The 22,705-nt window shown below is 44.4% G+C and overlaps 1 protein-coding gene across 14 annotated transcripts in view; it reads left to right on the top strand.

Annotated features, from left to right (window-relative positions):
* slc4a5b (solute carrier family 4 member 5b) overlaps positions 1–22,705 on the top strand; it is a 73,161-nt gene that overhangs the window by 6,698 nt on the left and 43,758 nt on the right. For 10 of the 14 annotated variants that reach the window (XR_009769868.1, XM_061697646.1, XM_061697642.1 and 7 more), the window contains exons 2-5: positions 3,432–3,499; positions 5,738–5,959; positions 21,275–21,404; positions 21,474–21,634. Coding sequence is in view for 13 of the 14 variants with exons in the window: in XM_061697646.1 (XP_061553630.1) it covers positions 3,433–3,499; positions 5,738–5,959; positions 21,275–21,404; positions 21,474–21,634 (580 nt within the window). In the remaining variant the exon portion in view is untranslated. Of the gene's footprint in view, positions 1–2,421; positions 2,503–3,431; positions 3,500–5,737; positions 5,960–16,734; positions 16,922–17,053; positions 17,096–21,274; positions 21,405–21,473; positions 21,635–22,705 lie in introns of those variants that run through there. The other 4 variants (XM_061697652.1, XM_061697653.1, XM_061697641.1 and 1 more) reach the window with 3 other exon arrangements.

Below are 22,705 nucleotides of genomic sequence, written 5' to 3'. Positions count from 1 at the left end.
AGCCTTTACTCTGGATATGTTCTTGAGATGGTAGAAGGCAGTTTTAGTAATTGATTTCATAAGATTGTTGAAAGTCAGGTCGGAATCTATCAGAACACCAAGGTTTCGGACTTGGTCTTTGGTTTTTAAAGAGAGTGACTCCAGGTATTTACTCACAGCAATCCTCTTTTCTTTATTGCCAAAAACAATTATCTCAGTTTTGTTGTGGTTTAATTGAAGAAAATTTGGCTCATGGAGATATTTATCTGTTTAAGACAGTGACACAACACCTCAATTTAACTGTAGTCATCTGGAGACACTGCTAGATATAACTGTGTGTCATCTGCATAGCTATGATAGTCAAAATTAAAGTTCTGAAGAATTTCACCCAAGGTTAGCATATACAGGCTGAACAGGAGGGGTCCAAGAACTGACCCTTGAGAGACTCCATAGTTTATTGCCATTCGATGAGATTGAACACTTCCAATGGTTACAAAATAACTTCTTTCCTCCAGGTAGGACCTGAACCATTTCAGGACTGTTCCATTTAGTCCTACCCACGTTTCCAACCTGTTCAGCTGTATATTATGATCTACTGTATCAAAAGCCGCACTGAGGTCCAACAACACCAGAATTGACACCTTTCCCGAGTCAGTATTCAACCTTATATCATTTAGCACTTTGATAAGAGCAGATTCTGTACTGTGATGAGTTCCGAACCCTGATTGAAATTTCTCAAAAAGTCCATTTAAGTTCAAGATATTGTTGAGTTGATGAAAAATCACTTTCTCAACAATCTTGGCTATGAAAGGGAGATTTGAGATGGGTCTATAGCTTGCTAACATGGAAGCGTCCAGGTTTCTATTTTTTTAGCTGAGGCTTAATGGCAGCTACTTTAAGAGCTTTAGGAAACTCGCCTGACTGAAGTGAGCAATTGATTATTTGCTGCAAATCATCTAGCACAGACTTCGCAATAGCTTTGAAAAAGTCAGATGGTATTGAGTCAAGACAGCTCGTTGATGGTTTCTGTTGCTGAACTGTTATCTCTACAGTTTTCTGGTCAACTGTAGCAAATTCTGACATGGTAATAGAGTTTTTCCTGGGTGGCCTCAGATGTAGTATCATTTTATCATTTTGCTGATTTGTGATAATATTTAACCTGATGGATTGTATTTTTTCACTAAAATAACAAGCAAATTCATTGCATTTATCTGCTGTTAGGTAACTCAATGTGCTTTGCATGATTAAAAGCGTTGAAAAACAAAGTACAGAAAAATAAAAGACGGCATAATAAAATTACAAAAAACGTACAGTGGAAAAAATATCATTTGAAAATTGAAAATGCTCTAAAATGCTCAATCATAAGCATGAGAAAAACCTTAACCCTTCTTAACCTGTACTTGAAAACATTGACACTTGGAGCTGCCTTGACTTCTGTTGGCAACTTAATCCATTTGTGTCCAGCATAACAGCTACGTGCTGCTTCACCATTTTGCTTTGGACTCTGTGCTCCACTATTTGACCTGAGTCTGGAGATCTCCGAGGCCTACTGGCTTTCTATGCCATTAGCATTTCTTTCGTGTAGCCAGGACCTAAACCGTTTTGTGATTTATAGACCAGTAGCAAAACTTTTAAATCTATTCTAAAGCTGACTGGGAGCCAGTGTAGAGACTTTAGAATTTGGAGCAATATGCTCAGATCTCTTTGTTCTGGTCAGAACCCGAGCTGCAGCACACTGAATGAGCTGCAGCTGTTTTGGGGGAGTCCAGTCGGAAGGCTGTTACAATAGTCAAGTCTACTTGAGATAAAAGCAATGGACGAGCTTCTCCAGTTTTGCTTGGCACATTACATTTGATTACATTTTGATTAATTAATTTGAAATGAATACATTAACAGGACCCTTGAATAATAAGGGGATTCAAACCATACTGTAGATACTTTTTAAAAATCTCATACAAACTAATAGATTGCACCACAAGGTGGTGCTTGGAGGTCATATTTGTTAAAAGAGGTCATGTTTGAGACTACAGCAGAATGGCACATGACCAGAGAGAGCCAATCACAAGCGTTGGCTTTGCAAGTAGGAAGTGATATGAAAACAAATCTGAGCTTTTGCGGCTATTTTCCAAATAAAACTGTGATCATGGAAATTTACAAAAGCAACTCATATCATGACACATTTTCTCCCAGTAATGTAATAGATTCCGATTACATGCATTTTGTGATTAAATTGCATAATCTGGTTACATGTAATTAGTTACTTGCCAACAATGGGTGTAATCATGTTTGTCTTTGTGTTGTTTCATTGGAAAATGGAAACATCAGCAAAATGGAAGTTGGACGTCGATGGATGCCCTGCAGTTACACACACACACACACACACACACACACACACATGCGCGGGTTGTTCAGGCAGTCTGTGTGAGCGCTCAGTTGTGGTTTGTTGTCGGGTGAGCACACTTCGTGAGTCTACTCCTCTTGATTTTTTTGACGTTGACGCACCTTTGTCTTTTTCTTCTTCAGGTGAGCATGAACAACTTTTCTATTTCATACCTAAAACTTGTACGTGGGTCATTTCGAGTCAACTGCTTTCCTTGCAAATATTTTAATGTGTGCGTGTGGCTCATCTCTCATCCATCGCGGTCGTCCAAGGAGCTGATGCGTCGCATTGCCGTGGTTACTGTGACACCTGTCACATCCATGCAATGCAAACACCTTGCGTTCCTTCAATGCCTCACAAGTGCTTCTGACGCTCACCGTTTTTTTTTTTTGCGCTTCCCCTTCTGCTTCCGTGTGTGCGTGTGCGCGTGCGTTGCAGGCCGAAGAGCGTCGTCGCCCTCGGCGGAAGGTCGGCCGACAGCGAGCGAACATAAGTGAAGCCTGAAGTGATGGAAACGTGCGTGTGACCTTCACAGTCAGTGATCAGGCTTCCTGATCTGCTTAGCCAACCAAATGACATCTATTGATTAGCACCGCTCTCGCAGAAAGTCACGACGGCAAGCGGGCGGGAGGCCGCGTTGCGCTTTCCACCAATCGGCACGGCGACCGATGATGACAGTGACCAATCGTCACCTCACAAATATAATTATAATTCAAGGAAGACAATCCAAATGGTCTCTTCATTAGATTTTGTCTTCATAAACCTATCTACAATCAAGTGAGTCAAAATTCCTGGCCCACACTGTAGTTGTTCGGGATTTAATACTGGCAAGCAACAAATGTTATGGCGCCCAAAACCTTTGCGCACTGCACTACCGTCAAGTGTACACATACAGTCAAAAGTCCTGCTAATACAATAGAACAAAGTAAAAGAATGAAAAGGACAAAAGTGTACTCGAGTTGAATCAATCAAACGTGGGGGCAGGGCTTGGTGGGAGGGTTGCCATCAAGTTATCCTGCGGCGACTCATCGACTCGTTGCGGCTACACGTGTCACGTGTCCATCTTCTTCAGGATGGATCCGTACGAGTGGCAGCACGCCAGGGACAGAGGTCACCACCGCTATGACAACGACGACGAGGGTGAGCGCGCGCACGCACGCACACACACAAAGGCTAATGGGTATACAGTAATTCATATGTTACATAAATAATGTTACATTTATCACATTGTGAATTGCTGTTTTCCATTATGTTACAGAGATATTTTGCATGTTCCAAACATGACAAAGGCATGATACATGTTTTACATACAGTAGATATGTTACATAGTATGTTGCATAGATCTGAAGGGAGTCACAACAAGCATGTGTTACGCGTCTTACATATGGTAGGTTTGTTCCCTGCTTGATTGTGTTACATGTGGAAGGAAAAAGTATGTGAACCCTTTGGAATTTCTTCAATTTCTGCATGAATTGGTCATCAAATGTTTTCTGATCTTTATCTAAATCAGGAGAACAAACTGTCTGCTTAAACTAATAGATGTGTTATTCTCAATAAAGATATGAAAAGGTACAATTGTTTGTCATGTAGCAGTTTAAGCAGACCCTGCTTGTTTATTCATGTGATTTAGATGAACATCAGACTACAACCCCAATTCCAATGAATTTGGGATGTTGTGTTAAACAAATAAAAACGGAATACAATGATTTGAAAATCATGTTTAACCTATATTTAATTGAATACACTATAAAGACAAGATATTTAATGTTCAAACTGATAAACTTGATTGTTTTTAGCATATAATCATTAAGTTAAAATTTGATGGCTGCAACATGTTTAAAAAAAGCTGGGACAGGTCGCAAAAAAGACAGAAAGTTGAGGAATGCTCATCAAACACCAGTTTGGAACATCCCACAGGTGAACAGGGTAATTGGGAACAAGTGGGTGCCATGATTGGCTAAAAAAGGAGCTTCTTCCCTGATTGCTCAGTCATTCACAAGCAAAGATGGGGCGAGATTCACCTCTTTGTGAACAAGTGTGTGAGAAAATAGTCCAACAGTTTAAGGACAATGTTCCTCAACGTACAATTGCAAGGAATTTAGGGATTTCATCATCTACGGTCCATAATATCATCAAAAGGTTCAGAGAATCTGGAGAAATCACTGCATGTAAGCGGCAAGGACGAAAACCAACATTGAATGCCCGTGACCTTCGATCCCTCAGGTGGCAGTGCATCAAAAACCGAAATCAATGTGTAAAGGATATCACCACATGGGCTCAGGAACACTTCAGAAAAGCAATGTCAGTAAATACAGTTCGGCGCTGCATCCGTAAGTGCAACTTGAAACTCTACTATGCAAAGCAAAAGCCATTTATCAACAACACCCAGAACGCCGCCGGCTTCTCTGGGCCCGAGCTCAAGATGGACTGATGCAAAGTCGAAAAGTGTTCTGTGGTCTGAAGAGTCCACATTTCAAATTGTTTTTGGAAATTGTGGATGTTGTGTCCTCCGGGCCAAAGAGGAAAAGAACCATCCTGACTGTTATGGACGCAAAGTTCAAAAGCCAGCATCTGTGATGGTATGGGGCTGTGTTAGTGCCAATGGCATGGGTAACCATTAATGCTGAAAGGTACATACAGGTTTTGGAGAAACATATGCTGCCATCCAAGAAACGTCTTTTTCATGGACACCCCTGCTTATTTCAGCAAGACAATGCCAAACCACATTCTGCACGTGTTACAACAGCGTGGCTTCATAGTAAAAAAGTGCGGGTACTAGACTGGCCTGACATTGAAAATGTATGGCGCATTATGAAACGTAAAATACGACAATGGAGACCCCGGACTATTGAACAGCTGAAGCTGTACATCAAGCAAGAATGGGAAATAATTCCACCTACAAAGCTTCAACAATTAGTGTCTTCAGTTCCCAAACATTTATTGAATGTTGTTAAAAGAAAAGGTGATGTAACACAGTGGTAAATATGAGCCTGTCCCAGCTTTTTTGGAACGTGTAGCAGCCGTAAAAAAGTTTATGATTATTTGCTAAAAACAATCAAGTTTATCAGTTTGAACATTAAATATCTTGTCTTTGTAGTGTGTTCAATTAAATATAGGTCGAACATGATTTTCAAATCATTGTATTCTGTTTTTATTTAGGTTTGACACAACATCCCAACTTCATTGGAATTGGGGTGGCACATTTGATGAGCAATTTCTGCAGAAATTCCGAAGGGTTCACATACTTTTTTCTCCCACTGTACATGTGTATGTTGCATGTGTTACATCTGTATGTTTTATGTACAAACTTTGTATGTTGGTGATTGTGAAAAAGAGGGAAAACCCAGCGTCACTTCCTGTCATGTGTGTCGTGCGCAGACATAGAGGCGCTGTACATTGGCGTTCCGGCGTCTCACCGGCGGAAGGGACGGCGCCGCCGCTCGTCCAACCGCCAGCATGACGAGGCCGATCGCGCCGCTCGACACTCGCACTATGAGCATCACGCCTGCCAACACGCCCGCCGAGGATTCTACCAGGACAGCGACGAACGCGATGACGCAGACGACTGCGCTCGGATTCTGGACCGCATCGACTCCTCAGGTGAGCCGCCATCTTTGGCCTTTGTACTTCACGCATATGAAGTTGGGTTAGATTTACCAAACACCATCGAGTAAATCGAATCCCCCACCTATTCCACAGTTTTTCTGTAGAGCTAAACTAAAACAAGTTGTGGACCCTGCATTTGGTACGTGGGCATTCAGTGGGGATTTACTCAACTTAATCCACCTCATATAGTACCACTATCACGTCAACACAGTCATGCAAACCATCAAAACTATATTCTCATGGCATTCAGTGTGTGGCAACTGGACTGTACTGGCTGTCTTTGAAGATGTTTAGCCGCTCAACCAAGTTAACAGGCTTCATCAGTTGGTGCAGCAAAGCTTAGCTAGGACTCACTAGACTGGAAAAACTCTACTATTTATGCTCCAACTTGGAAGCACATCCTAAAACCACGTATGGTATCATTCTTTTGGAATGCAAAAAGGGACAGTCATTAGGCTGCCTGATTGAGAGGCCATTGTCTGTCCACAAGAGTCGTTAGGTGGCAACTCTCATTAATGTTTCATTAATGTCTAAAGCTGACTTTTTCATGACTGCTCTGAATAGTGCGAAGGGAAATTCAAAAATAACCTGGAATTATATTAAAAAACTATTGGGTGATACACAAAATAACAAAACAAAACTAATGCAAATTAAATTAAATGGAAACATCCTGACGGAACCTCAAGTGATGGCTGATGCTTTTAACAAATACTTCATTGAATCTGTGTCAGAAATCTCTTCTAAGTTTGCAGTAAAACAAAGGAAGGAATCCTCTGCATTGTCTGCAATGCAGTTCTTTACTATTACAAATATTACTGAGACCAAAGTTATCGATTTAATTCATTCACTCAAACCATCTAAGGCAAAGGATGTTTTTGGAATGGACACGAGCATGCTCAAAGATCTAGGTTCAACTCTGGCTACTCCTATTGCCTCAATCATTAATCTTTCAATTTCATCTGGTCACTTTCCAAAGGCCTGGAAATCTGCTATTGTTACCCCTGTCTTTAAATCCGGTGACTCAACTTCTCTGAATAACCCCCGACCTATAAGCATTCTTCCGGCCATTTCCAAAGTTGCAGAAAAATGGGTGTCAGAGCAGATTGTCCATTATTTAATCAGCAGCTCCCCCTCTCTCCACGCCATGCAGGTTGGTTTCAGATCCAAGCATTCCACTGAAATGGCTACATGCCTCTTCATTGAGAAAATAAAATCTTCTCTCGACAAGGGTGGAGTTGTAGGGGCGGTGTTCTTGGACCTCAGGAAAGCTTTCGATACAGTAAATCACTCTGTTCTTCTTACCAAGCTCTCAAAATTTAACTTCTCTCGCAAAGCTGTGAGCTGGGTTGAATCATATCTGCATGACCGAACACAATCTGTATCAGTTAACAACTGCAGATCAGAGTCTCTTAGGCTAACATCTGGAGTCCCTCAAAGATCAATATTAGGCCCCCTTTTATTTAGTCTTTATAGCAACGATTTGCCCACTGTTTGCTCTGAAGCAGAGTGCGTAATGTATGCAGACGACACGGTTTTCTTTGTTCATGGTCGCTCCAAAGATACTGTTGCTGCTAAACTCACTAACACAATGTCCTGTGTCACAACTTGGTTGCAGGAGTGCTGTCTACAGCTAAACGTTTCTAAAACTGTAGGCATGTGTTTCACGAAAACACCTGACCCCGACATACTTGTTAATGGAGAAAAAAAAGAAAAAAATGCAAATTGTCAGCCAATACAAATATATTGGGTTAAGAATAGATTCACAGCTTTCCTTTAAAGCCCATATTGACAAATTGTGTAAAAATATCAAATTATCAAATCAAAATATCAATTCGAAATGAAATGTCAACTGAAGCCGCAAGAATTTACTTGCATTCAATGATTCTTAGTCACTTTAACTATTGCATAACCAGTTGGTCCCAGGCTGGTCAGAATGCAAAAAAAACATTGGAAGTTTTGTACAAACAAGTAATTAAAGTGATGGATAAAAAAACCAAGGCACTATCATCACTGTGCAATTTAAAAAAAATACAGTCTTTTAAACTGGGACAGTCTTCACATATTTGTAGATTTAAATTTGATTTATAAAGTACTGCATGATTTGGCCCCAGCTCCTCTGGCTGAGTTCATCAGCACTTTCAGTAAGTCAGCCTGGTCAGTGAGGAGCGCTGGTGAATGGAACTCAGTACCTGAGGACGTTAAACTGCTTACAACATTCAAGGCCTTCACAAAAAAACTGAAAATGTGGCTAGTTAACACCTATAGCTGCCAACACGAAAAGACAAGTATGTTATGTTGTTTTATTTGTTATGATAAAAAAAAATTGTGGTTTTATTCTCTCTTAATAGTATAGTTTGATTATGTATCCTGTATTATATTGTCTTGTAGATGTATTTTACTGCATTTTTACATCATGGCAAGGGGACTACAGATGAAAACTAGCCTTCTGGCTAATTCTGTCTTTTTTAACCATGTGTACTTCATGTGTTTTATGAAATTGCATTGTCCCCTTTCAAAAATAAAATGATAAACTGAATTCAGTTGTAAAGTGGTAGTGGAATTTCTATCGGCTGATAGACCGTGTTTTTCAGTACTGTCGTCTGTACTTTTGCCTATATGACAAGCCAACAGACACACGGCAAAGACTTTGTGTCCATCCATCCATTTTCTACCGCTTATCCGGGTCGGGTCGCGGGGGCAGTAGCTTTAGCAGGGACGCCCAGACTTCCCTCTCCCCAGCCACTTCATCCAGCTCTTCCGGGGGGATCCCGAGGCGTTCCCGGGCCAGCCGAAGGACGTAGACCCCAAGATACTTGAACTCCTCCACTTGGGGCAGGATCTCATCTCCGACCTGGAGAGGGCATGCCTCTCCGACCTGGAGAGGGCATGACACCCTTTTCCAACTGAGGACCATGGTCTCAGATTTGGAGGTGCTGATTATCATCCTAGCCGCTTCACACTCTGCTGCGAACTGCTCCAGTGAGAGTCGGAGGTCACGGCTTGATGAAGCCAACAGAACCACATCATCAGCAAAAAGCAGAGATTCAATACTGAGGCCACCAAACCGGACCCCCTTTACAGCCTCGGCTGCGCCTAGAAATTCTGTCCAGAAAAGTTATGAACAGAATCGGCGACAAAGGGCAGCCTTGGCGGAGTCCAATCCTCACCGGGAACGAGTCCGACTTACTGCCGACTTTGTGTGCGGCGTGTTATAACACAACTCGAGCGAGGGGCACAATATATAGGAATACTGCATCCTATGTAAAGGCTTGTGCCGTTTCACTGAAAAATATATGATTTCTAATACGTAGACTCGTGCTAAAAATTATTGCCACCCCTAGGGTGCCATTATTTCAAGCCATGACTGTATAAAAAGACATGCTTTTGACATACTGTCACATCGAGCCAGTGGCCACTCTCTTTTTCTGTTGTACAGCTGCTACTTGGCTGCACGTCGTCGTCACTGTCTGATCGGCTAAAACATCAGAATCATCTTTATTTTATGTCCAAAAAACAAACAAGGAATTTGTCTCTGATAGTTGGAGCCGCTCTAGTACGACAACAGACAGTCAATTGACAGAGAACACTTTGGAGACATAAAGACATTGAGAAAAACAGTCACTGAGCAATAAAGGGTTGCTAGTTATCTGGTAATGCCGGTACAATGTAAAAAAAAATATATATATTATTATTTTTGACAATTTGGCAAAAAGATGCAGAGTCCGTTACCACTTAGAGCAGTTTGAATGACTAATATAGCAATGGTCCGGTGCAAAGGGAGCCGAGACTTCAAGGATTGTATGCAGTTTAAAGTGACGAGTAGTGCGATAATCTGGGACAATGTCGATTGTGCAAATGTTGCAGATACTCCTCAATCAGTGTGCAAGTGTGGCAGATGCTACTCTGGCATGAGTGGCCAGTATTGGTCAACAACAGATATGCAAATAGTGCAGCATGGCGAGACTACTACAGCGAGAGCACGAGTAATGTATAATTGGTCTGACAGAAATGTGACAACAAACTCAAGACAAAAAAATTGCCAGCATGTTCGTAATGGAATTGTAAGACGCTGATGGCAAGAGGGAAGAAGCTGTTGGAATGTCTGCTTGTTCTAATTTGCATTGATCGGTAGCGCCTACCTGAGGGAAGGAGCTAGAAGAGCCGGTGACCAGAATTTTGCACGCTCTTGTCTTAGTTCTGGCAGCGTGCAAGTCCTCACGGGTGGGTAGGGGGGACAAAACTTTTAAGCAGTTTTGATTGTCCATTGCAGTCGGAGTTTGTCCTTTTTTTTAGCAGCACCAAACCAGACTGTGATGGAGGAACACAGGACTGATTCAATGACCGCTGTGTAGAACTGTCTCAGCAGCTCCGGTGGCAGGCCGTGCTTCCTCAGAAGCCGCCGGAAGTACATCCTCTGCTGGGCCTTTTTGAGGACGGAGTTTATGTTGATTGCCCAACTTCAGGTCCTGAGAGACTGTAATTCCCAGGAACTTGAAGGTCTCGACGGTTGACACAAGGCAGCTTGGACAGCGTGAGGGGCAGCTGTGGCGAAGGATGCCTCCTGAAGTCCATGATCATCTATACAGTCTTGAGCGTGTTCAGCTCCAGCACCACAGCTCCAGCCGCTCCACTTCCTGCCGATATGCAGACTCGTCACCGTCTTTGATAAGGCCGATGACAGTGGTGTCATCTGCAAACTTCAGGAGTTTGACAGCCGGGTGCGTTGAGGTGCAGTCGTTCGTGTAGAGATAGAAAAGCAGCGGAGAGCGGACACAACCTTGGGGAGCCCCATTGCTGATTCTGCGTGTGGATGAGGTGGCCTCCCACAGCCTCACCTGCTGTATCCTGCCCGTCAGAAAATCTGACAGATTTTAAATCCACTGGCAGATGGCAGGCGAGACGCTGAGTTGGAGAAGCTTGGATGAAAGGTGTTCAGGGATGATGGTGTTGAACGCTGAGCTGAAGTCCACGAACAGGATCCTTGCGTAGGTCCCTGCACTGTCGAGGTGTTCTAGGATGAAGTGCAGTCCCATGCTGACTGCATCATCCGCAGACCTGTTCGCTCGGTAGGCAAACTGCAGGGGGTACAGCAGGGGACCTGTGACGGTCTTGAGGTGGTGCAGCACAAGGCGTTCAAAGGACATCATGACCACAGATGTCAGGGCAACAGGCCTGTAGTCATTCAGACCCGAGATTGCAGGTTTCTTGGGGATTGGGATGATGGTGGAGCGTTTGAAACAGGATGGTACTTCGCACAGTTCCAGAGATCTAGTGAAGATCTGTGTGAAGACTGGAGCGATCTGGTCCACGCAGGCTTTGAGGCAGGATGGGGAAACATGGTCTGGGCCTGCCGCTTTGTTAATCTTTTGTTGTTTGAAGATGCGTCTCACATCCTGTTCGTGGATGGTAAATGCAGAAGTCAGAGGTGTGATTGTGGTCGGGGGTGCGGCCGGATGGGTGTGGGGTGTGAAAGTGTCCTTTTCAAATCTGCAGTAGAAGGTATTCAAGTCGTTGGCTAATGTGCTATTATTCTCAGCTAGGGGTGATCGTTACTTGTAATTGGTCAGCGGTTGTAATGCATACCAGACTGATTTAGAGTCGTTGGCGTTAAACTGTTTTTCCAACTTTGCTGCATAGTTTCTCTTTGCAATGTTAATTTCTTTAGTCAGCTGGTTTCTTGCGCGATTATACAGGGCCCTGTCCCCACATTGATATGCGTCCTCCTTAGCTTGGCGAAGTTGCTTAAGTTTGGCAGTGAACCACGGCTTGTTGTTATTGAATGTGCGAAATGACTTTGTTGGTACACACACATCTTCACAGAAACTAATATAGGATGTGACAGTGTCCGTATATTCATCCAGGCTGCCAGCTGAATTTTCAAAGACACTCCAGTATGTGCAGTCTATACAGCTTTGAAGTTCTATCTTTGCTTCATTGGTCCACTTTTTCACTGTTTTCACTGTAGGCTTCGCGCATTTGAGTTCTTGTCTGTATGTTGGTGTTAAGTGAATTAAGCAGTGATCAGACGAGCCCATTGCTGCACGAGGTATGGCACGATATGTGTTGTTTACCGTAGTATAGCCGTGGTCTAAAATGTTATTTTTCCAGATAGGACAGTCAATGTGCTGCTTGTATTTAGGGAGATTGTGGTTGAGTTTAGCTTTGTTAGTCCCCGAGAATAATGAGGAGTGAGTCCGGGTGTTTTTTTTTTTTTCAATTTCGTTTACTTGTGCAGAGAGCATTAGCAGTGCGGCGTTCGTGTTAGCTTGAGGCGGAATGTAAACACCGGCAAGTATGAATGATGAGAACTCACGAGGCAAGTAGAAAAACATTCAAAAACAACGACTCTAAATGCGGGCTGCTGTGTGTGTTGAGCTCCGTGACGTCCGTACAACATTTTCCGTTGATATAGAAGCATATCCCGCTGCCTTTTGTTTTCCCCGAAGATTCCATGTCGCGGTCTGCCCAGTGAAAATGGAAGCCGGGAAGCATTACGCCACCATCGGGTTAAAGGAACCTGTGTTTTTAAAATCACCTATTAACTCTCAAGGTTCCAAGCGTGTTCGTTTTTGTGAAAGAACGTGTAACGTATAACGACGTGTTAAAAGCCAACCAATTTATTCCTGACAGAGGAGTCTATACAAACTTCAGAGCTCTGGGTAAGCAGTTACGCCTATATTAGCCTTAGCAGAGATGGTTTAGACCGAACAAAACTATCTGTTCCTAGACCCAGATTTTCAAAAAGGAAGTGTGTAGTTGTCTTCGTCTGGTTGGTCCAGGGTCCATTGACGTCATCGTTGCTATGCAGAATGATGGCCGTTGCCGCTGGTGCCGGACGCTTTCTCAACACTTCTCACTTCTCAACACTTCCTCCTTTGTTTGCAGCAACGCTTTGTAGCAACGGTTATCTCCGACAAATGTTTCCTGTGACCTCCACATGCACCCCACCGGGAACGTCCAAGCAGCACACCCCCACACTTCACTTTCACTCCATCCACATTGCAATAAAGCATCATTGTTCAAGCATAAACCAAGCCACTAGCGTAATTATATCATTTTTTAGCTATTTACAATTAAACGGCAAAACCATATCCCATTAGGATACAGCCTCACAAAGCCAAGTCTCAGTATAGCACATGGCAGCGGAACGTCCGAAGTCTTTACTGGTCTTTATCAGAAGATGAAGCTCGTCCATTTTGTTGGGTAGGGAGCGTAGATTCGCGAGGTGGATCGACGGAAACGCCAATCTGTATCCTCTCTTGCGGAGCTTCCCTCTGTGGTGCCACCTTCACCTCCATGCTCCGGTGAGTAACTCAGGGAAAAAACTGAGCGGCTTTGCGAAAGTTGGTGATAGAAAGTCCGGAGTAGACTCCTTGATGTTTAGCAAGTCTCCCCTTGTGTAAGTGAGTCGCGTAATGTCTCCAAAGACGAACGAAAAGCACAAAAACAATACTAGAGAGTGCGTAACCGAGGCGTCCGCGCGGGTAGGCGCCAACATGTACGCTTTGACGATGCCAAGTTCAGTTGGGTGCTCCTGTACGTCGAAATCCTCCTCCTCCACATATTCCAACACATTGCTTGACATTGCGTATAGTGTGTAGCGCACTGTGTTTCTCAATTGCAACGTCACTTCTTGTAGCCCTTGCACTGGATAGAGTAACCACACCCCGGCGTCTTGAGCTTTGGGTATGTTCGGGAAGGACTCAATATACATCATAAAAACCTAATTTGTAGCTAAACTATGGTTGAAAACTTGCTGGAAGTTCCGTACATGTATTACATAACATATAAACAATGCAAATATTAATTTTAACTGACCCCATAACATCTTTGTCATCTGACCTTTAAGGGAACAACTCCAAGTCATTGGTACAGATATGTGGATGACACATGGGTTCAAATGGAAAACCAAGAAGTGCAAGATTTCACCGAGCACATGAACTCAGTGGACAATAACATCAAGTTCACACATGAGGATGTCAAAGACAATAAGTTGCCTTTTTTGGACTGTTATGGACACGACAGGGGCCTCCATGATGGGATTTACAGAAAACCTACACCCACTGACCAATACTTATTTTTGGACTCACACCACCATCTGGAACACAAACAGGGCGTTATCCGTAGCCTACAACACTGAGCTGATAACGTTTCAACTAGTCCACAGGCCAAAAAGAGAGAGCACAGACATGTGAGGGAGGCTCTCCAAACCTGTGGTTACGCCAGCTGGTCATTTGTGAAAAGTGCACCCAATTCCAGAACGGACAGGAGCAAGGTGGATGAGAAAGAAAAGTGACACACGCAGCAATATTTTCATTCCGTATGTATCAGGCCTGTCGAAGAAACTATGAAGGATTTTCAACCAATGCAACATTCCGGTAAACTTCAGACCTGGTAACACGCTGAGACAAAGCCTGGTACGCCCCAAAGACCGCACACCACACACACAGAAAAGCAGTCTGGTGTATGCGGTCAAGTGCAGTGAGAAATGCACACATACATACATTGGGGAAACCAAGCAACCACTGAGCTGACGCATGGCACAACATAGACGGGCAAACTCCTCAGGTCAAGACTCAGCTGTTTACCCGTACCTCCAACAGAAACCCAAACGAAAATGTGGATATTGTGGACAGGGAAGACAGATGGTTTGAAAGAGGAGCGAGAGAGGTCATCTATGTGAAGGTGGAAAGACCATCGCTTAACAGAGGTGGAGCTCCACTTGCAACGCTGTCCTTTCGTCCATTCCTAAAGGCCTCTTGATACTCCCGTGCTTGCGGGCCCGACAACGTCCGCATTGCATCACGTGACCGACGAATTGCACCGTGCGGCCCCTCTGCATGCTGTGATGACGTACTCAGCGTGCCCCTTGGTTCTCAATACCAACTACGCCGCCGCCTTCTATCATCTGGTCATCTAGGTCCATTTGTTCTAGCAGACACTGTTCCACGGTCGCCATTGTTGTTGCTTTGTTCCTTGTTACTGAAAAGAAAGTAAAACGGCTACCGGAAAAGGCCAAGATAATGCAGAGGAAATTCCACCCTGCGGTGTCCTAGCCAATACCAGCCGTAGCGACACCCCCGAATTGGAAGTGAACTGCAGTACATTTTCAAAAACTGCGGCGTGGGTTGCGCTCGAGTATAAAGGCAAACTACGCGAGTGACACCCGCAGTGACGTTAGGGCGGTCGCCGTCCGCACGAGTATAAAGAAGCCTTAAGAAACTCAATAATTCTGCCTCCAACAGTTAGCACAAAATGACCATTAATGAGAGTTTCCACCTAACGACTCTTGTGGACAGACAATGGCCTCTCGAGCAGCCAGCCTAACGACTCCCCTTTTTTGCATTCCAAAAGAATTATACCATATGTGTTTTTGGGGTGTACCTCCAACTTGGAGCGTAAATAATTGAGTTTTTCCACACCAACTCAGATTAGTGAGTCCTAACTAACCCTTATTGCACCAACTGATGAAGCCTGGTCACTTGGATGACAGGCCAAACGTCTTCTAAGACAACCAGAACAGTCCAGTTGCCACCCATTCAATGCCCTGAGAATGAAACGACCCGAACGACTGAGAATATTCACAGGCGTTAATATTATTTTACAAAATTATTTTACACAACGCGTCATCCTTTTCCATGTAAGCGGCAGGCGATGCCTCAAGCCTCCTCTTCTGTTCAGAGACGGCTTTTATAGTTTACCAAAAATGGCTTCTTTTACACCTCGGGTGTAGTAGCTCTTCTTGTCTTGGTGGATTTGACAAAGGCCCACTGTGATACCCAGATAGTAAGAGCCTCTCTGATGTGATTCTGCTCCTTCTGTCTTCCATCGTCGGTGGTGGGGATTTTCTGTGCTCTGTCCTCGAGCGTTGTCGGTCATCCCCAGGGAACACAACCACCGAGGCATAAATTAGGAGACTCCCCACCGAAATTTGGGATTTTAGGAGAAACTTTTTCAACAAATAAGAACAGTCCAGTTGCCTTCCCTCAACCTTTGCGGATTTCCATGACAACCTGAATAACTGACAATCTGCATCGACATATTTCAAGCACTAAAGACCGTGAAGATCCCATCAACCTCGCAACACAGAGAGGCTGAAATCTGATTGGACAAAAAAATCTAACATCCACATCCTGGAGGTAGTGCAGCCAAGAGAAACAAATAGACTGTTGCAATAATGAATAATACGATTTTATTGAACAAATATTAGAATTAAGCTTGTAAATGTAGGTCATTACTGAATAGGTGAATGTGTGACCAGTGAGCCACAAAACTGTAACAGAAACCGATTGGAAAGTTCTGGAATTCCGTTCTGAAGTTAACGCTTAGGAAGTTGGCATGTGCTGAAACTTATTTCCGCCGGCTGCTTACATTGTGTGGTCAGAGGTCGCTAATAGAGAATTTCTGGACTTTTTAAGCAGGCACGTTAATAAACATCATGTGTGGAAGGCTAATCTCCAGCTGCGCCTAGCTCAGGACATTCCCGGACTGAGTGGAGGGGCAATGCCACAGGGGCTGGGGTGGGCGGCGCCCAAAGTGGAGGCCTTCAATTCTCTGGCTCTAAGCTGATTAAAGCTGTGTGTGTGTGTGTGTGCGTGCATGCGTGTGTGTGTGTGTGTGGGTGTGTGCCTGTGCGTGTGCGTGGACACATTCAGGAGGAGGAGGAGGAGAGTGCTCCAGAGTTCTGCGGTGTGTGTCGGGCGCCTGAATAAAACTTGAAGCTCTTAGTGGGACACTTGAACAATATTGTTGAGCGGCTAACTTTTTAGTTGGTTAGCAGGTTAGCGGCACTGACACATCAAAGGTGTCCACGTCTTTGTCGTCGTCGTCCTCGTTCCCGCTCATGTTGCTTAACTGACGATTCGCCACAAAGCGGACCAAAGACCATCGTAGGGGTTTTGGACGAATTCACCGTCATGGCTTCTTCCTGCAAGACGCTCGCTGCCTCTCACATAGGTAACAGCGACGAGAACGAGGAAGAAGAGGAACGACGAAGACACAGCTTACCAACAGCAGTATTTTTTTGTCAATGTTTTTTTCAGAGAAGTCAGAATTATTCATTTATTAATTTTATCTATAGAGTGGACCTCGCTGTTGGTGTGGGATAGGGACCGGGCCCGACCGCAAATGGTGAAAAGCTGCAAATAATTGACGCTCAATTGAATTGCCATAAAGGAAAACAATTCTGCTTTTATTTCTTTATTTATTTATTCCACCCTAAAGTAAAACGCATATAACCAGGGGATCAGGACAATAATACAGCAAATAAGTGGGGTTTTCGTGAACAGCGGGGGATAAGTTTCTCCGTGAATTGGCGAATCCAATGCCAAAGCGCCAATATGTGGGGGTCCACTGTATTTTTATTTTCTATTTATTTTATTATTAGTTTTTCCCCCAGTATATTTATTTATTAATTATAATTTGCAATTTTTAGGTTAGTCACATCTTACTAACATCAATATTTTTACTTTTTTATGTTTTGTTTTTTTAATTTTCCAGAGCGTCAGTGAGCATGCTTACAAAGTTAATATTAGCTTCCACAGCTACTGTCTATTAACATTGACATGCTACAGCTAATTAGCCTAGCAGAACGTGCTAGTGCAAAATTGTTAGCGGCTACTTCTAAATGTTTGGACAACACAGTTGCGGTGATTAGCTTCCTTGTTGCTGAATTTCATGTTTTGCTTCACTGGTGCCGCGTGTCGCCATTAGCATTTAGCTTAGCTTAGATATTTATAATCATCAGGCAGCAAAAGGAGTTTTTATATAACAGTTTGTTGTAACTGTCAACATTTTGCAATGTTGATAATATCCTCTTCTTTTATTCACTTGATTTTTGCCACTGGAATCAAAGACAGGTTCATGTTTTTTTTAATTGCTGTTTTATGCGACAACGTGATGGACACGTGTGCAGGAGGTGGGCTCTAAGTGCCTCCAGGCTGGCCAATCAAGGAAGATCGATCCACTGAGACTAATTAGAGCAGCTCGTTAAAGGCAGGCTGCTCGTAACCACAAGAAGAGCACTCTCTTGTGGATAAAACTTGTACTGCAGCCAGAGGCCGTCTTTGATGGGTTGTTGTTGTCTTATTACAAGGCCCCCCGCGTCAAAGCGCAACGAAGACGCCAACGGGGGTGCGGCCATCCCATATTTGGAAGTGGTGACGCAACAGCCTAAATAAAATACATTTGTTCATGAGCTTTCCAGTTCCAAGAAGAGCGTTTTGAGGTGAATTCCAGGCTGAGCAGGGAGCTTCGAAAGGGAGCTGTCTGAAACTGTCTGACGGGGGAGGGGTATCCTATCCCTTTCTGTCACTCTATCGCAACACAAGCAGTTGAGACAGCCGTCCTTTGCCTAGTGTTTGGGGTTCTGTCGGTTAGTTCAAGTGTGATTAACTTATAGAGCTGATCCGAATGCAAAGTGACAAAAACAACCTCTGTTCGTCGGCGCTCTCAAAGCGCAATTGAATGGTAATGGTGATTTCCATTCAATTGCGCATTACAATCGAATGGAATGCAATTGCATTCATTTTCAGAGGTGGGTAGAGTAGCCAAATATTGTACTCAAGTAAGTTTATTTTTTAAATAATAATCATCATCATCATAATAATATAATTGCATGAACATAAAATAAAAATAACTAAATAAAACATGAATGCGCAAATTCGGATATTGCTGAACAATATCACTAAATCTAAAACGTAATAAATAAAATTTTATAAAATAAAATCTTTGTAAAGTAACAAATTAAGGCAAAGAGAGAGGCAGAGAAATGAAAAGAGAGTTTTGCGTTCTACTTGTTAAACAGCACTATACTGTAGGCTCACCATGCAGATTACAAAACCAGGAACAAGGCTGCAGTGGATATTAAAAGTCTACACAACCCTTTTCAAATGCCAGCTTTTTGTGTTGTAAAATAATTTTGACCAAGATAAAACTTTTTCCAACATTAATGTGACCTAGAATTTGTACAACTCAACTGATTTATTTTTGTATCTTTTTGAGAGGGGAGGTGAAAGGAAACTTGAATGTGATTGACTTGGACTTGAAGTTTAACTTCCTGCCTTCTTGGCCAGGTTGCCATTGCAAAAGAGATGTTATGTTTTAACTGCTCGTTTACCCGGTAAATAAGATCAATTAAAATAATTAAAAAAAAAAAAATAATCAGATTACACAAGTAATGCTCCCGATGGGGACTCCATCGTTCTGCTGGGGGACTTCAATGCTCACGTGAGTAATGACAGTGAGACCTGGAAGGGCGTGATTGGGAGGAACGGCCCCCCGATCAGAACCCGAGCGGTGTTTCTGTTATTGGACTTCTGTGCTCATCACGGATTGTCCATAACGAACACCATGTTCAAGCATAAGGGTGTCCACACGTGCACTTGGCACCAGGACACCCTAGGTCGCAGTTCGACGATCGACTTTGTGGTCGTGTCATCGCACTTGCGGCCGCATGTCTTGGACACTCGGGTGAAGAGAGGGGCGGAGCTGTCAACTGATCACCCCCTGGTGGTGAGTTGGCTCCGATGGTGAGGGAAGATGCCGGTCCGACGTGGCAGGCCCAAACGTATTGTGAGGGTCTGCTGGGAACGTCTGGGAGAATCCCCTGTCAGGAGGAGTTTCAACTCCCACGTCCGACAGAACTTTGCTCATGTTCCGGGGGAGGCGGGAGACATCGAGTCCGAGTGGACCGTGTTCCGCGCCTCCATTGCTGAGGCGGCCAACCGGAGCTGTGGCCGTAAGGTAGTCGGTGCCCGTCGTGGCGGGAAGTAGTAGTCCTATCGGGCCTTTTCGGCCTGAGGCAGCTGATGGGTACCGGCTGGCCGAGCGGAATGCAGCTTTGGTGGTCGCTGAAGCAAAAACTCGGGTATGGGAGGAGTTCGGTGAGGGCATGGAGGAAGACTTCCGAACGGCTTCGAGGAAATTCTGGTCCACCATCCGGCATCTCAGGAGGGGGAAGCAGTGCACCATTAACACTGTGTATAGTGGGGATGGGGCACTGCTGACCTTGTCTCGGGACGTTGTGAGTCGGTAGGGAAAATACTTCGAAGACCTCCTCAATTCCACTGACACGCCTTCCCATGAGGAAGCAGAGTCTGGGTTCTCTGAGGCGGGCTCTCCTATCTCTGGGGTCGAGATCACCGAGGTCGTTAAAAGCTCCTCGGTGGCAAGGCCCCGGGGGTGGATGAGATTCGCCTGGAGTTCCTAAAGGCTCTGGCTGTTGTGGGGCTGTCCTGGTTGACACGTCTCTGCAACAGTGATGCGGACTTTGTATCGGTCCGTTGCGGTAAAGAAGGAGCTAAGCCGAAAGGCGAAGCTCTCGATTTACCGGTCGAGTCTCTTGCGTCCATAAAATAGTGCTAATGTTGCCATATACACAGCCAAAACAACAGCAAAAACATATCAGCTTAGCGCAAGGTGTTTTCTCAAGTTAGACGTAGGCTGAAATATCCACGTTTGGCCAAAACTACGCTGCACGTTAAAGCTTTTGTTTTTTGTCGTCTGTAACATAAACACGAGTCGCACATGGCTGTCATGACCCACTTTGATTGGCCCGCAAAGCCCAATAGAAGACTTTGTGTGTGCGGACATTTCTTGTGTCGTTTGATCGGTGAACTTGAGTCAAACATCACTCTGGTAATCACGGCGGATTGGAGAAACGGTGTCCGACGCGGAAGTCGAAAACGAAAGTCTAAAATTAGATCGCGCACGCAGTTAACGATAAATAAAAGTAGCGAGCGGCATGTAGATTTTTTTACGGAGTAAAAGTACCGATTCTTCTTAAAATAAACACTCGAGTAAAAGGAAAAAGTAAGCTTCATTAAAACGACTCTGACAAGTACATCCGTCCATCCATTTTCTGAGCCACTTCTCCTTACAAGGGTCACGGGCGTGCTGGAGCCTATCCCAGCTATCATCGGGCAGGAGGCGGGGTACACCCTGAACTGGTTGCCAGCCAATCGCAGAGCACATACAAACAAACAACCATTCGCACTCACATTCACACCTACGGGCAATTTAAAGTTGTCAATGAACCTAGCATGCATGTTTTTGGGATGGGGGAGGAAACCGGATTGCCCGGAGAAAACCCACGCAGGCACGGGTAGAAGGTGCAAACTCCACACAAAACTGTGAGGCAGACGCTCTAACCAGTCGTCCACAATTTATCCAAAATGTTACTTGAGTAAATGTAACAGAGTAAATTTAGCGCGTTACTACCCACCGCTGTTAGCTTCTGCCCATCTTTTTTTAGGGTGACGATAGTTTTGTTAAAGCGTTGACGCGAGTCTGATGTCGGCCATGTTGCAGTGTCGCCGGTGGCAGAGCGTCTACGTCACATCCTGGGGGAGGACGACGGGGGGCCCACGCCGACCATCTTCACTGAGATGGACACCCTGCAGCAGGAGGGCGGAGAGCTCGAGTGGAAGGAGTCGGCCAGGTGAGTCGCGGCGATGGCGCGGGGACTGATGGGCACCGCTTGACGTTTGCTGGCGATTGTGATCGGCAGGTGGGTGAAGTTCGAGGAGAAGGTGGAGGAGGGCGGCGAGCGCTGGAGCAAACCTCATGTGTCCACGCTGACGCTGCACAGCCTTTTTGAGCTGCGCACGTGTCTGCAGACCGGAAACATCCTTCTGGACCTGGAGGCTTACTCGCTCGCGCAGATTGTCGGTGAGACGCATCCCTCAATGACGCAGTTGATGCAACCACGCTCGTTAGCAACTTATGACGTATGACGTGTAACGTGACCTGGAACATGGAAAGTGACTTTTTGCAATGTAATTTGTGTATGAGGTGAATCATGCAAAATACAGATATGACTTAAGATGTAACATGATTTTGGTGACTTGTTACATCTGTCATGACGTGTAATATGTAGCATACAGTATGATGTGACTTCAACATTTAACATGTGACACGATTGTGGTGACGTGTAACATAGTGAATGACGTAACTTTTAACATGCGACACGTGTGATGTGTCACATGACATGACATGTGGTCTGCAGATGAAAATGGGACTTGTGATGTGACTTGTGCCCCAACATGTTAGGTGGCTTTTGTCAGGTGTGTCCTGAACGGAACAGAGGATAGGACCCAAAAATGCACGACTCCAAAACAAATGGACAGTTTAAAAAAAGAGAGGTTTAATATACGGGCAGAGGTCGGTACACAGGCAGGCAATCCAAAAAAGGCAACAGTATCCAAAAACATGAGGCAAAAAGGCGAGGTCGATAATCGGAACAGGGTCTAGTCTTACTGTGAGTCTTTGACGTGGAAACAAGGAATGCTGGAAGGCGACGACAGCTGGCGATGAGAAAGAATGAGACACGAGGTTAAATGCAAGGGGGAATTAGTTGGTGAAGATGCTCTCAGGAGCAGGTGTGTATGAAACAGGGGGAAGACAAAAACCGGAACACACACCCATGACAAGGTGATATAAAGTAAGGATGACGTGCGACATCTGACATCCAGTAAGACAGAACATCGAGCGTTACGTGAGTTTTAGCATGCAACTTGTGACGTGATATTTGATGTGTGTAAAATGACATGTAACACACAGTATAATGTGACTTTTAACATAACATAACAGGTCACCTGTGACATGGTGTGACGTGACGCAACATGTAACTTGACGTGACGTGTTGAGATGTCATACGCGGCAGGTGATCTAACGTGTCATGTGACATGTGGATGACATGTACATGACATGTAGCTGGTAACTTGCAACCTTTGATGAATC

The sequence above is a fragment of the Phycodurus eques genome, chromosome 15, assembly GCF_024500275.1.
Source record: "Phycodurus eques isolate BA_2022a chromosome 15, UOR_Pequ_1.1, whole genome shotgun sequence".
Lineage (NCBI taxonomy): Eukaryota > Metazoa > Chordata > Actinopteri > Syngnathiformes > Syngnathidae > Phycodurus > Phycodurus eques.
Note: the sequence above shows the minus strand (reverse complement) of the source record. Positions and strands in the feature narration are given on the sequence as shown.